This window comes from Elaeis guineensis, chromosome 1 (assembly GCF_000442705.2).
Source record: "Elaeis guineensis isolate ETL-2024a chromosome 1, EG11, whole genome shotgun sequence".
NCBI classification, from domain to species: Eukaryota; Viridiplantae; Streptophyta; class Magnoliopsida; order Arecales; family Arecaceae; genus Elaeis; species Elaeis guineensis.
This window is the reverse complement of record NC_025993.2, coordinates 182926933-182943005: the sequence shown is the minus strand read 5'-3', so window position 1 is coordinate 182943005 and position 16073 is coordinate 182926933. Positions and strand designations below refer to the sequence as shown.

Here is a 16073-nt window from a genome sequence, read left to right as displayed (position 1 = left end):
AATGCCTTACTTTATCAACCTATGCCCCGTCTCCAGATGAACAGCAGAGTTGAGGCCTACTGGATGCGGATATCATGCTCCATTATCCAGTTGATGATTATTTCATCTTTGTACGTGTCTAATTTTTTTCCTATATTGCTACTGTTCTGCCACTTCTCTTTTTTGAGAAATATCCTACATTGCAATTGATGCATGAGGCCACCTGTAGCTATTCGTTAAGGTTGCAAGAGTGATGGCTTTTGCCATTATCTCCCGCAGCTGCTTATGGTGGTATCAGGGTTCATGCATTTGCAAAGCATTCGTTGGTTGGGTTAATCAACTGTAACCTTGAAGAATTTGGACTTGCATTCATCCATCGGTGTTTGAGAAATTACTGCATTTTGGTCTCAAGCTGATATTGGCTCTACATATTAACGCAGTAGTTCTGGCCAACTAACGTCTTTAGGCAGGATGAAGCAAGAGAGGCAGATGATATAAGATGAGAAACCAGGCTGATTTTATTAGCTACATGCTCTGATTCTATTATAGCCATAACCTATGGGAGTCATGTATTTTTATCTATCTTGCAACCTAGCTTCCATAGCAAGCTAGAAGTTATCTATTAATATATGTATAAAGGTCTTTTCTTGGTTCATATCGAGATTCTTTCTCTAACTTAACTACATGAGAAATGGAGCATCCAAACGATTTTCAGTAATGACAAGCTTTCCGGGAAAGAGCATTGAATAAGAGTAACAAGAGCTTGAAAAGTCAGAAACGCAGACTTTGCAAGGCGGTGGCCAAAGTTTTCTTCTTCTGCCTCTTCCTTTTTCGTTTTTTGTTTATTTATAAACATTCTGCTCCATTGCCACCCCTTGCATCCCCCGGTGTTGAAGGCTTGATAAGCCAAAACCTGGTAAATTGGTTTTGGTGTAAACATCACATTTTGAATTCGTAGGCAAAAGCATTTGTGTGGTAACTTTTACTCTTCTTGGTAAATTGCTGTGTAATGGATCCATAAAATGAGTTTGAATGTGATTTATATGATAGCCAAAATGACTGGGAGTTTGGAAAAAGTAGGATCATGATTCATGATGCAAATCAAAGAGCGATCTCCTCCGCATTGTACATTCTGCATCATATACTCGAAGAACCATAAATTTTTACATACAGATGTTGCTGCAAAAGAAATGATGCTAGCATGGTTTCAGGCCCTACATAAAATCGACAGCTTAGTGGGACTTAAAGCTTACAAGAACAGGCTGCTACAATTCATAGCCTACACCAGGCTTCCTTAAGTATGGGATGTTTGCGCTTACAACGTTAAACGTGATGTGAATTTAACTTCCGTCAGCAGGGACCCATCAGGAAACATTTCGTTATACCACTCACATGAATGATGCGAAGCAGCTCCTAACCACACTCCTCGTCCAAGCAAATAAAAATGTGGTACTTGCAGAGACTACTCACAACATATTGCTTCGTGTTCTTGCCGTAGCTTCTCCCAAAGACACAGCATCAGCCTTGGTCCTTGATAGTGGGCAAGCACATAATCGGACTCGCAGCCAGCATTATGAAACCGATCATCATTAACATAGTTTACCTCTTGACCACTCCTTTTGAATTCTTGAATCCAAATTCCAGTTGCTACATCTTCTAGTTTGAATAGCTAACATGCAATATAATATGAGAACAACAGAAAAGAAAAATAAAAGTGTTTTTCTAGTTATTGTAGACAAATTTCAGATGCATTAAAGCATGAAGCAATCTTGCCTTACTTGGAGATTTCTTTCTTGGTGACCCCGGGCGATAAATTTTGCAATATCTCTGGATATGATGTATCCAGGGCCATGAGCCCAAGGTGGATATTTATCATGAGGCCATTCCTGCAAAAACGAGAGCCCAAGAAAGTTATCCATCCATTCAATAAGCTAAAAGTTATTTAACCAACTAGTGATTCTTTTATAAGAGTATATGTACCTCTTGACTGATAAACCATTTGCTATCCTTATCTCTATGGGGTGATGATTCAAATGAGATAAGGCCATACAAGAGCCCATTGGAAACACTTTTATTGAGACTAGAAAGGATTTCATTGATCCTGACAAAAGCATCATCATCTGTTTTCATGATATATTTTGCTGGGAGAATTTTCGTCTGCAAATTTTGAAGAAGTATACTGTTATAGAACTAATCATATGCATGAAATGAAAATTGCTTGAAGCCCTGAGGGTCAATATTTGCAGTGACATGCCTGGAATACTGCAAGTGGATTTGAAAGGTTATTTTGTGTATAACGGCATTTATCATTACAATTGTGGCCCCACCCAAAAAAAGAAAAAAAAAAAAAACTTTCCATTAGTTCATATCTACCAAATAACTCCAGAGAACACCTGATAATTACAATAAAAACCCTTTTCCATAAACTCTGTATCTAAGGTACATGGGTCTTGAGTTTCGACTATAGTTGCAAAGAGTGTCCTCACTTATGTCATTTTACTGGTGTGACCTTAACAGCTACCATGCAATAATATGAAAAATGCAAGGTTTATATATGCATAGTTTTCAAATAAAAAATAATTTACACAACAGAGGACAAAAGTAAAATTGAAACATCAATCATATGCATGATCTGAAAATTAATTGAAACCTTGATGGTATAGGTTGGCCTCCTTTGATAGAAAAAATTTAACATGGTAAGGCAAGTACATATTGGCCATTGGATCAGCAAGTTGCACAAATAATAAGTCAGGTCAGGTCAGGTCAAACCTTTCAGATTCCAGTTGACCTCGTGGCTTGCTTTGGAACTAACACAACCATGTATTGTACAGTGTATGTACATAAGTTTTATATCATTAGCATTACTAAAAATATACCCAAATGGAATAGTAGCGCTGTGTACTTGAATATGTATAACTACAGACACCAACAAGCCTTCAAAAAAGTGTTTTATGTTCTGCAAAAGGATATGAATTGAGAGGTAAGGAGGAAAACCTTATATTTTACAAGAAAATGTTTTTACCCCAAGGATACAAAGAGCAATTGTCTTTAAAGTGATCAAGCTGTAATAGTCAACAAAAGGCATCAGCTGGATATCTCCATAGGTCTGAGCTTCTCGCCACAGTTCCAAATTGACTTGCTTGTTCTTATGCTGCATGTTGGAGATGTATAAACTCATCAAGCAGTGCTAGTTGTTATAAAGATCATGAAAAGTGCAAACTTGGCTTGAGAGAGTAGCATAATATTGGCCGTGGCTGGTCTGAGATTACCTCGTATAAAAGGAAAAGATTGTGGGCTGGCGATGAAAAGGTCAGCAAAAAAAGGGAAATCATCTCAAAGAACACTATAATATGACATCACAATAAAATCCCCTTTCTGTTCGCTTACAACAATTTAAATATATAAATCTACATATGTTACTAATAAGCTCTTATATAGCAATAAGTGCCAGAAGTGAGACCCATACATTGAGCACTTAGGCTTCCTGCAGGATAATGAGCGTTTGACTAATAAAGCCTGCTTAACTGAATAGTAGGGCCTTGATAATCGTGAAACAAGAATTAATTTACAAACTTCAGACCATATTAATAACTGATGTGATTAGGTATCTCAGTTATGTGTAAAGGAATGTTTTCGTCATATAATTGCATGAAGAGTGATGACACATATTACTTATTGTCTATTAAAATCATATGTATATCAGTTAATACGTTAAGTGTCAGTATATCTTTATTTAATTTATTAATGATAACTCTTTAGTGAATCACGTAAGGCTTAATATTTCCAAAAAGGATTTGACAACAGGTCGGATAATACAGATGAATAAAAATTAAATAATATTGCCGTAATTATAGTTATTGTATAAACAGAGCCGGCCCTGACATTTTTTAAACTTGGGGCAAAATAAAAAAATAGAGCCTTTTCTATTAAAAATTAATATACTTTAAACATTAATTATCATTGAAAAATTAATCTACATGCAATAATTTTCTATAGATATATTCGTTAAGCAACGTGTAAAACCCATCATTAATTTATTTAATTATTTTTCTTATTATAATATTATAGAAAACCATCCTTGCATCCCATTGGAATATTAATGCAGGGTCTGGAGCCTGGGGCGGTCACCCAGTTCGACCTACCCCAGGGCCGGCCTTGTGTATAAAGCACATTAAATTTTATAAAGCTTGAAGTAATGTGGCCCATCCAACAGATTTGTAAGTTGAAATAGGTATTCTGTCATGCCTTTGGTAACACATCCTAGCCAGTTGAAAGAACTTGATGTAGTATGCCTTTCATACCTAGCTGGACCCCATCAACAGGATTGCAGTTACAAATATCAACTCTGTACTCCCATGGTTTGTCTATGACCTCAAAGAATAGCAAAAATTTTTATAAAATGGGAAACTTTGTCAACGTGAAGCTCATGGTACATTGAGCAATTTTTTATTATGTCAGCATATTTTCAGCATCAGCAAGAGCATCATCTTCTGCATGTGAGTTAAGCCCTCAAGCAATCTTGTTTTCCACTAGTAACTTTCGCTTAGGTAGAATTCTATTTTCATTGACCATGATTAATTTCTACTTTTCCACTGTCCTAAACAGTTCAATCGTCTGTCAACTGCAACTCATGATAAACTACATTCGAATCTACAAAGCATGTGGTAAAAGATAATGAAGATTGTGCAAACGGAGATAAAAGATCCACAATAAATGCTGATGAATAAAAGTGCAGATACTTAACCTAATATTTTTTTTCAAACACTTGAGCATTCAACAAATCTTAAATAGAGTGGAGCTCACTTACAAGACCAGTTAAGAACCGCACAGCTACATTGCCTGAACGAACTGCTTCATATTGCATCCAAGACCTTCTTAAAGCCATTCTACGTTCAAAATTGTTTGCAGCTGAAGAGACACCAACTAGCATAAAAATCCTCCTTTTGGGAACCGGTGGAGCTTGGAGAACCTTAACATCACCGATTAAATCAAGATCTACAGAGACCGGCAGTCCATTAGCCAGGGACGACAAGAGCTGCAAATCACCTGATATCCGGACTTCACTAACTGACCAAGGCTCAAGCCTCTGCAAATATAAACATGCAGCATCAATAAACTATAGCTAACATCTCCCTATAACTAACGGAAGTAAGCTCCACTCCTTACCTCCCTATATGCAAAAGATGTTTCGTGCCTTCCATTTACTGTCAAATGAAATCCTTCCAGCCCAGCCCACAGTGTGGCAGTAAACGGATGCCCTTCAACAAATGGGGAACCAACACTCAGGTGGGAAGAATGCTTTAATTTTTCAGCTGGCTTCTCACCATCAGGCCGACTCCCATTTAAATTCTCCAGAACTCCGCTCTCGCCCAATTGCTCATTGCATCGAACAAGCTCATCAACTATGTCCATTTCAATATCAGGTCACATTAATCAAAAAACAATCCAATTCTATGACAATACCTAACACCTTGCATTTCAATATATATCAGGTTTCATCAATCCAAAAACAATACAATTAGAGTGCAATGTGGAGCTGAACAAGGTTATTCAAAGTTCTTTAAGGCTCTGAAAAGTTCCCATTTTGATCCAAGAAGTTACCTTTGAGACTGCTATTGGCGGCGGCCGAGCCAATCGCCGGGCACTGCTCCCATTCTCCCCATCCCCCCTCTACCGTCCATGAATTCTGAGCCACAAGCGGGCCATCTCCTCCTAAGCTAACATTGCAACGGAGAACCATAGGCGGCTCCGCCTCGCCGTCTGGAAGGCGAGATCCAACGAGCTCGATCCCAAACCTGCTGCTACCATTCCGACCGGTGGGAATCCCGACCACCGTGACCGCAGAGTCCTGCACGAACCCACACGGGATATCCAACGAGCTTCCGCTGCCATTAACCGCAAAGGGGCAACTTTTCTTCTCGAGTTCGGCATTGGAACCACCGAAAGGCGCCGCCTTTCCTCCGATTTCGGCATCGAGGGCGGCGAGAAGTTCCGTCCAGGCGGCGGCGGCCTCCCGGACGCCATCGGCGGTTGCGGGGAGGGCGTCCGAGCGGAGGAGGAGAGGGCGCATGTGGGCCCATGCGAGCTTCGAGCTGGGGTCAAGTTGGGGACTGCGAGTGGAATTGGGAGAAGGGAAGAGGACATCGAGGCCAGGGAGGGAAAGAAGGAGGTGGGGTTTAGGGGAGAGGGAAGGGTGAGGTGGTGGGCGGCTCCTGCGGGGCTGGCGGCGGGGAGAGGCAGCGGCGGCGGCGGTGGCAGCAGATGAGGAGGAGGGAAGGAGGGCGTAGCGGAGGAAGAGGAGAAGGGCGAGGGCGAGAATGACAGAGCCGCCAGTCCATTTCTTCATCTCCCACTGGCATCGGTGGGAGAAGAACAAGAAGGAGAGAAGAAGCCAGAAGGAAAAAAAGGCTGCAGCTCAAAGACGAGGCTTCCAGGGCGGAATCTCGGTCTCTCTTACTAAATTTGGCCTGTTGCCGACAGTGCCAACTTCTGAAGGAGGAAAGTAATGTCTTAATGGAAAAATCTATTAATCAGCAAAAAAGATCTGGTTACTTTTCTTGTCGCAACAGGTCTGGTCAAGTTAATTCAGTGCCTTACATCAAGAGATATATACCAAATTCAAAATCAAGTTGACCTTATCTGTTAACATATTGATGAGCTTAGTTTCAATCTTGTTGATTTAGACTTGATCTTATCCTTGCCAATAGTTCAAACAATGGAAAGTTTTTAGATTCTATACCATTTGAAAGCCTCGGTCTGTTTTCCCCTTTTCCATGGCATAAACGCAAAGGATGGCGGAGGGAACATTAGAATAGTCTCACCCGTTTGGACAATTCCTAGCTTTAAAAAGAAGATTTTATATTAATTGCTATAAATAAAAGTTTAAAATCGTGGCTTTTTTTTTGGTAGAATAAAATTGTGGTTAATACTCTCTCCTGGTAACTTCTACTGGAACGTTTAGATTTTTGGTGATATATAGATTCGGGTCTTAGGTTTTTTGTTATATAGGAAGTACAAAGTTTTCGTTGGTTAACTTTGGACTGCCATTTATTTTAGGTTACATTGTAAGGTATGATAGTATTTCATTTATCTCTTGTTGCTTGGAAGGAAAAGTTAGTCAAGTGCATGTTTTGCTAGCAACAACAAGATGACATTTTGCCACCAACTAAAAGCATTAGTGTCGATTCAATAACTTGAGTTTTTCAAATTTATTAATTTATGTATTTATCTGAATTAATTTATGTATTTTTAGCTCAAATCCAATCAAATTTACTACCTGCTTAGCCACTTCCTGATCCTTGAACTTGGTGGGCTGGGTTAAGAATTAAGCAAATGCTATTGCCCCTCCATTAGAAGTCAAATATTGCTAAAAATATGGAGTTAATTTAAATGTACATAATTAACGATTCTCTCTCTATATCAAAAAGCACAGGTGCCTCTCTCCCTCGTAAACACACAGCCACATTCACATGCAAGAACTATTAATAAATTTATTATAAAAATAAAAAATATTAAACTCTTTTTTGAGGATGAGCCTTGGATAAAGATAAGATTGTGCCATTGCAACCTAGAAATCCTAGGTTTCAAACCGAAACAGATTTTCAGTATGTAAGGTGAGATTGTATACATCCGATCCTCCTTAAATTTGACAATTGTGAAGTCTTGAGCTACCTTAAGTATTAAATCTTTTTCATGCAAATGATATATAGATTTTGTACAGATTATGTGATGCCCCATAGCCTTAGAGGTAACCACAAGCAGAGCTGGATTGATAGGCTCCTGGTTCATTAGGATGGAAGTTGTCCTAGGGTGGAGGCAGTATATAGCTTCCACAGACTTGAGGTTTAGGCAGCGAGGACTTCGAAGGACTTGGTTGGAGCTCTGAATACATGGGAATATAAGATGGAGCAAGATACCACGGAAGGGCTAAAAACTGCGGTGGAAGAATAGTTTCAGAATATTGGGTCGACTCAGTCTAGGAATGGGTCGACCAAGTTATAGGACGTGCCAGAGAGGGAGGAGTCCCGGCATTTTGGTATGACACAAAAAGTGGGTCGACTCAGTGCCAGACTGAGCCGACTCAGTCCAGGTGGGTTGACTCAGTCCCAGCTAAATCGACTAATTAGAAACAGAACAGAAAATACATTGTTCGAGATTTCTGCAGATTGCTAAGAACTAGGTTGACTCAGTCCTAGTTGAGCCGACCCAGTTCGTGCGGGCTAAAGATATACGGGAGTGTGTTTTGGTCTGAGGTCAGATTTTGATCCTAAGGCTTAGGGCCTTGGTTTGTGAGGTCCTAAGGGAGCTAACTTAAGGATTTGGACCGAAAATAAGTCCAAGGGATGAGAGCATGTGAGACATAGACTTGGTGAGTGCTTTCATGTATTGGGTTTAGTCAGAAAATTTTTTTCAGCTGAGATTTATTAGGGTTTGTATATAAATCCTAGGATATATAAACCATGTATTATAACATTTTTAGTGAAACTAATACAATAACTTTTCTCCCTCAATCTCTCTCTCCTTCTCTTTGTTTGCACACCAAAACTCTAGCCGCCATCTTCAAGGAGGAATCTTAGTAGCCATTCCTCTTTGGTTACTGGTATATTCCTTATCTTACGTACTAGAGTTCATCTGCACAATAATTAGTATTAGAGCCAGGTGGAGTGTAAAGAAGGAAGAAGACGCCAGGAGCTATTGAAGAGATTAGTGAGGTTCTTTGTCAGATTTTCTATCAAGATATTTTTTCTTCAATCAGATCAATGTTGTTTGTGATCGTCGTTTAAGATATTATGAGTAGTAGGATGAAGATCGATTTTGAGAAGTTTGATGGAAAGAAAAATTTCTTAATGCGGAGAATTAGAGTGGATGATCTATTCATTCAGTAGGAGCTGGATCTAATCTTGAAGGAAAAGTTAGAGGGGATGAATCGAACTTGGAGTTCTCTAGAGAAGAGGACTTATTCGCTGATTCGATGGTGTTTGGCTAATTCAGTATTTTACGGTGTGTTGGAAGAGAAGATGCCCAAGGGATTATGGTCAAGGTTATATATCTTGTACATGGGGAGGAATATGTGCAACAAACTCATGTTGAAGAAATAGCTCTATAGCCTTTGGATGAAAGAAGGTGAAGATATACTAGGGCATGTTCAGTGGTTTGACTAGTTTAGTATCGATTTACTCAATTTGGGTGTAACTTTGGAGGAGGAGGACAAATCTCTAATATTGCTGTGCTCGCTATCTAGGAGCTTTGATCCGCTGGTGATGACTTTATTGTATGAAAAAGAGATACTGATTTATGAAGAGATAGTATTGGTCCTTCGGATGAACAAGCAGAAAGAGCATATGGGGAGTAGTATGGGGGTTTCCTTGGATGCCATGGTGGCTAGTGAGAGGTCTTGAAGGGGAAAGGATAGATGCAAGGCAGCAGGGAGATAGAAATCTCCAAAGGGTAATAAGGAAGTACGATGCTATAGGTGCAGGAAGTTAGGGCGCCTAAGGAGAGATTGTCTAGAGAGGAAGGGAAAAGGAGAAAGTTCCAGACTGGAATCATCCAGTGCAGTAGCTGAGAGCAATGTATCGGATGATTTACTGATATTGTCGGCTGGACATAGGGAGGAGGCAGATCATTGGATACTGGACTAGGCTAGTTTTTATCACTGCATATCTCATCAGATATAGTTCGCTTCTTATACATAGATGGATGAGGGGTAGCAAGTGATACTTCGAGATAGGAGCTCTTGTAGTACTACAGGAGTAGATTCTATCAAGCTGAGGATGTTTGATGGGAGGATACGGACATTGACAGATATACATCATATCCCAGATCTCAGGAGGAGCGTAATATCACTTGGACACTTGGAAGAAAAGGGCTGCTCTTTCAGAAGCAATACAAGGATGCTGAATGTCTCCAAAGATGATAGGATTGTGATGAGAGGGAGGAGGCTAAGGAGTTGTTTGTACTAGTTGGAGGGATCTGTTGTATCCAGAGAGGTCGAGATGATTGCTTCAGCTACGAAGGATCAGTCGGAGGTCTAGTCGGTGCAGATTGGATAGTTGATGAAATGCTTATCGGATCTGTCAGTTATGGGATTGTCGGATCATAGGGGGATGGAGCACGGAGGATTGGCGTGTCCACACATGGAGAAGGAGGAGCACTGAAGAGAGGTTCCTTCACGGGTGATGAGAAAGTCCATGGCCATGGCACGCGCTCTAGGCAGGGAGATGTAGAGGGAGGTGGAGTTTTTCAATCGCTCAAGCAGCGGTGAGTGGGCACCAGGAATTAGCCTAGAGGTGTATACATCGGAGGTTGATGCTACAGCAGTGACGGAGGACCCAGGGACCTATGAGGAGGGTTCCACCAGCTTGGGCCATAGGAGGGTCGAAGGCAGGAGAGTGGAGTTGTAGTCACTTCAGAAATTTTCGATGCTGCAACGGTGCATGTCGCAGGGGCAGCGATGGTCACAGTCGCTTGGATAGTGGTGATCGGAGCCACTAAGGGTGCGACGGACAGCCATGGGCCACATCACTGGAACTATGGTTGCTGGAGTTGCAGGTGGAGCAGCGGTGGTTAGAGCCGCTGGAGCAGCAATGGATGGAGTCGCAGGGTGTCGTGACAAGTGGAGTCACGATGGCAACAATGGATGCAGCTGCTGGACAGTGGTGGGCATAGCCACTGATGGAAGGACCTACAGGAGAGGTGCCCAAACATAGGATAAGATTTTCAGTCATAAGGGAGGTAGTGGCGGTCTTTCGGATAGCCTCAAGGCTAAGGTACAAGGAGGTCTGCACAGTTGGTTTCACTCCTCATTGGCAAGGTCATGCAGAGGATTGGAGCTTGGTGAAGAGCGGAGATTGTCAAGGCTTTGGGAGCATCAAGATGGAGTTTCTAGGGATTCTATGGTGCCTCCATAGTCTTGGAGGTGACTACAGGTGAAGTTGAATTGATAGACTCTTGATTCACTAGGATGGGAGTTATCCTAGGGTAGAGGCGATGCATAGCTTTCACAGACTCGATGTTCAGGCGGCAAGGACTTCGAAGGGCTTGATTGGAGCTCGGATATCTGGGGACATAAAGTGGAGTGAGATACCAAGGAAGGCTGAAGACTGCGGTGGAAGAACAATTTCAGGGCATTGGATCGACTCAATCTGGGAATAGATCGACCAAGTCGCAGGGGTGCCAGATAAAAGAGTCTCAATATTTTGGCATGGCACAGAAAGTGGATGACTCAGTGCCAGACTGAGCCGACTCAATCCAGGTGGGCCGACTCAATCCCAGCTGAGTCAACTAACTAGGAACATAATAGAAAGTAAATCGTTCAGGATTTTTGTAGGTTGCTGAGAATTGGGTCGATCTAGTCCCAGTTGAGATGACCTAGTTCGTGCGAGCTGAAGATTTACGGGAGTCTGTTTTGGTTTAGGATCAGATTTTGATCCTAGGGCTTAGAGCTTTAGTTTGTGAGGTCCTAAGGTGGCTAACTCAAGAGTTTGGATTGGGAATAAGTCCAAGGGATGAGAGCATGAAAGACATGGGCTCGATGAGTGTTTTCATATATTGGATTTAGTCAGGAGAGTTTTTTCAGTCGGGGTTTATTAGGGTTTGTGTATAAACTCTAGGATACATAAACTATGTGTTATAACATTTTCGGTGGAACTAATACAATAGCTTTTCTCCCTCAATCTCTCTCTCCTTCTCTTTGTTTGCATGCCAAAATCCTAGCCGCCATCTTCAAGGAGGAATCTTAGCAGCCATTCCTCTTTGGTGTGTTACTGGTATATTCTTTGTCCTACGTACTGGAGTTCATTTGCACAACAGATCTTTGATTAGAATACTCTTATTAGTTGCATGTTTTATGAGAGCACGTATGATTGTATGAATAGATTAACATATTGTATAGATTGAATGTGAGAGAGTATATTTGTGATTAAAAGGAGAGATCGATTTCTCTTTCTTTATCTTTCCCTCTCTCGTTGATCTTGTTGCATACAATCTCCTGTCACCGGTGAAGAGCACCTGCAAGCAAAAGTTCTCACAGATCGAAATTATATTCGATGGAGATTCTCCGATGCTTAAGTCAGACAGAAAATTAATGAACAGCAAATAAGATGTTTAAAGTAGCAGAGTCTTGGCTCAAAATTGCCTTACTGGTGCTACTCACTTACCCTCTTTTTATAGATGATTATGATGTAACCGTCAAGCATGTGGTCCCGCTTTTCATGGTGCTAAATTATCGAACCATAATTATGAAATTAGTGAGCTATTTATTTTCACTAATTATCATGACACATAGTTGATAATCGTTCATAACGGTTAGGGTATGTTGATCAGGTAAGCCGATTATATATCGATAATATTGATAATTCAGTAGTAGATCCGAATGAGTATCGATCGGTAACTCTGATATGCTGATGGTCTTCGATCGAAAGTTAATTAAGTCGTTCACTTGTTGATCGGTAGTAGCCGACTGTCAGTTGGTAAATTGATTGTGAATTGGCAATTTGCTCAATCAGTTGATGTAGAGTCAGAGTCGGAGGTCGGTTGACTTGTCCCAATACTTGCCCCCCCATTCTCAAGTCCAAGGTGATCCGATGTGTATATCACCATGTGATCTGTCACGTTGGATGAAGGGAGTCATCACGTGTCACCTCAAGCTCCGACTTGGCTGCTAGTTGCTTTGGGATACGAGAGTCGGTTGTTTTATCATTTCGATGGCTGTAAAATTATTATTGGACCATCATGTTGATAAGACAATTGTATCGGATGTTCGTATCGGACGTCATTTCAGGAAGATGATCCAGCATCAGATGATACGATTCTGACAAGTGAATTTTGGACATATGTCCGAATGTCACTTGGTTGGAGTTGTTCACGTAAATGATGATGAGGTGGCATGATCAGGAGCAGATGCATCGAACCGTTCGATTTATGGTCAGTCCGAATATTATCACGTGTCGTCATCTGATGAGTCTTCAATTTGATTGCTTTCATCCTGGCCGTTAGGAGATTTATATATATTGGGTCGCTTTCGGCCAAACTTTTACTTTGCATTTTGTTTTTCTTCTGCAGAAACTCTATTGGAAAGTCGTCCCAGCGCTCGAAGACTTCAGTCTTTTCTTCATCTTCTTCTTGAGTTTTAGGTAAGTCTTTTATCTTTCTTGAGTCCTCTTTTTTTATTTTTCTTTATTTTTTTTCTCATGGCTAGAGCATCTTCTTCTCGAGATAGTCGGTTAGAGAATCCGACTGACAACTCCCCATCAGATCTGAAAGTGGAGGCTTCTTCACTTTCTGAGCCGAATGTTGAGCGACTCCGGGAGCAATATCGTATCTCGGAGCAGTATCAGCTCTTTACACCTGACGCCGATGGTCGGATGAACTCCCCTCCTTTGGACTAGGTGATCTTCTATGTTGAAGACCTTCGGACAGGTCTTCGATTTTCGATTCTAGAGTTCGTTCGAAATCTTTTGGACTACTACGATCTTTGTCCGGCTCAGCTGGCACCGAATTTGGTCTGACTTATCATCAGTTTTGTTTTGCTGTATCGGTTAATACCAATCTAACCTTGTTCTTCTCTCTTCCGTGCCTTTTTTGTTTTTCGCCCCCACCCAAAGGCCAAGGGTTGGTGGTTTTTCAATCCAAGGAAGGATCTTTCCTTCATTATCGATCTTCTATCATCTATTCAAGGATGAAAGAATCAACTTTTTTTTTGCTTCATCTTCTCTTCTTTGAGGCTTCCCTTTGTGCTGGAGTGATTCAAGAATTGATCCGAACGATAACAGTCGGGTGGAGGTCAACAATCAAAAAGACTTCTTCCGGCTGAAGGATATGGCGGTTCCGCTGCAGAGAGAGCTGATGACCGAACAAGCTCTCTACGATGCCGGCCTTAGTTCGGTCACCAACTTAGGTATAGCATATAGTCGGTCACTTCTTTTTATTTTTTTGTTTGTTTTTGAACAGTGCTAACTTTTTATTCTGATTGCAACAATGCAGTCGAGGACATGAGTATCGACTGTCGATATCCGACAGCATGCTGTCAAGAAGAGGATAGCATCGAATGTTAGACCTTTTTGACTATCGAAGAAGGATCGGGCAACTACATCTACACCGACAGAGGAACCCGACGTACCATCAACATCGATTTCTGAGTCGGTTCTGATGCTGTCAGCCCTGATAGTGCTTTTCAATGTACCATCTGCTGAAGGGGCGGCAGATGAAGATGGAGCTGCAACAGCACCATTGACAGCTCCACCGACTGAGGTTCAGATCAAGGTGGAGGCCGCAGTTGAATCCGAACAATCAACGGCTGCGTCAGTTGCTCCCCCAGCGGGGCTCTCTCGGGCACAGTTGAGCTCTAGTTTTTCCATATTCTCCAATGTGGGACTGCCGACAGAAGATCGGGGGAAGGCATCGGTGGTTTCAACAGAGGATGCAACATCGAAGGGTCACACGATCCACTTCGACATTAGAGTGTCTGGAGATAAGTCGGCTTTGGCCAATCCGACATTGCCCAGATGGCTCATCCAAGCCGCTCTTCTTTCGATTGATTGAAAGAATAGAAGGAATCGAACAGTGGCCGAGATGTTCTCATCCTTTTACCCAACGATACTCAGGGTAGGTTTTCTTTTGTTCTCCATTTTTTTTTGATCCGACTCATCTTCTGTTTGCAGTTGGTCTATGACATGTTCGATTTAGAGGCTGGCTATATAAAGTTTGGCGACTTCTATCGAACATGGATGAATAAGATGGCGACCATCGATGCTGAGAAGGCGGCTGCCCTTGAGCAGCTTCAATCGGTAGTTGAGTGAGAGGCGAAGCTTCAGCAGAAAGTTTTTCGCCCGTCTGTCGACCTCCAATCTTCTGGAGCCGAGCTTAAGTCGGCTAGTCAAAATATCTTGCCTTTTGAATCAAAGATCAAGAGCAAGAAGTATTCCATCCACCGACTTCGATGAAAAAGAGATGGATGCATTGTCGAACTCGAAGCCGAATGTGGACGACATCAGGCAAGCCTGGAAAGGTTGGTACTGACCGATGAAGAGTCATCTTTTGCACGAGCCGATGCAGAATTGGCGAGGGAAGAAGCAGAGTCGGTGAGGGAGGCTTTAAATTGGGCAATCGAAGACTTTAAGAATTCGAAAGAGTTCAAAGAAGAGATCCTTGAAGGAGGGTTTGCCTCCTACTGCGTCGGATATGAAGATGGCCGAGATGCAATAAAAAAATTATATCTGAACCTCGACTTGAGCAGCATCATCCCTCCAGCATTGGAAGATGAAGCTGTTGAAGAAGATGTGGCACCGATTGAAGAAAGGATGCCGACAGCACCGACAGCATCGAAAGTCGTCCAAGTCCCTGATGTCACTCTAGAGCAAAGAGATGAAGGTGGCGACTGATGATCGGTGTAATTTTATTTTGTAATCAACAACTTTATAATCAGACTTCGGTCCAATTTTGTAATCTTCTTTTTCAATGAAATGAATAAAATTTTTTTCTAAGTTCCAATTCTCTTTTTCTGTATGTATATAGTGTCGTAGAATAATTGTTTAACTACCAAACATTTATCGGCAAATTGAATGTTCGATAGTAGTTGTAGAATCATCCGTTAGTCGTATATTCATTTGACGTGCTTGTGAGAATTAGGATAAATGATAATAAGCCAAATATCCTGCATCCGACTTTTAGTCAGATTTGTACGTCAAGTTATCTAATAATCGATGGCAAGTCGAATATCCTTCGATCGATCATAGTCAAGTCGGTATAATTCTAATCCGATCTTGATCGTATTGACATAATATTCTATTTAGTTAAGACTAAGTCAGCATAATAGTCTTTTCAACTAAAGTCGGCATTTATAGTGGAAAGTCGAGCTACATTTTGTACCAAGATACTATCGATATTTTGGCTTTTACAGTGAAAGTAGAAATATAATCAGTGCGTCAGTTTTTATAGTGAAAATTGGAATATAGTTGATAGGAATTGATCGTCCATCTATCGATCCATTACAATTTTGCAGTTGATTGAAATTTATGATTCTGAAATTCAATATTTCATTCCGATGTATATATGACAACTTTATTAATAGTATATCTTTAAATTGTTAGCATTTC

General features: G+C 41.2%; 1 protein-coding gene across 1 annotated transcript; it reads right to left on the bottom strand.

The window, feature by feature from the left end:
* Positions 1-1303: 1303 nt before the first annotated feature.
* LOC105040018 (hydroxyproline O-galactosyltransferase GALT3) lies at positions 1304-6470 on the bottom strand. The gene is made up of 7 exons (XM_010916389.4): positions 5581-6470; positions 5146-5381; positions 4787-5065; positions 3002-3130; positions 1960-2136; positions 1758-1865; positions 1304-1648 (listed from the first exon to the last, which is right to left on the bottom strand). Exons 1-7 carry the CDS (start codon positions 6323-6325, stop codon positions 1442-1444), a joined length of 1881 nt encoding a protein of 626 aa, XP_010914691.1. The 5' UTR covers positions 6326-6470; the 3' UTR covers positions 1304-1441.
* Positions 6471-16073: the final 9603 nt, after the last annotated feature.

Excerpts from the sequence above, each read along its gene's own strand:
- LOC105040018 (XM_010916389.4), bottom strand. The coding sequence starts at position 6,325 with ATGAAGAAATGGACTGGCGGCTCTGTCATTCTCGCCCTCGCCCTTCTC. Across the intron at positions 3,131-4,786 it reads TGCGGTTCTTAACTGGTCTT|CATAAGAACAAGCAAGTCAA; the intron begins GTAAGTGAGCTC and ends TCCAACATGCAG. Across the intron at positions 2,137-3,001 it reads TTGCTCTTTGTATCCTTGGG|ACGAAAATTCTCCCAGCAAA; the intron begins GTAAAAACATTT and ends CAAAATTTGCAG.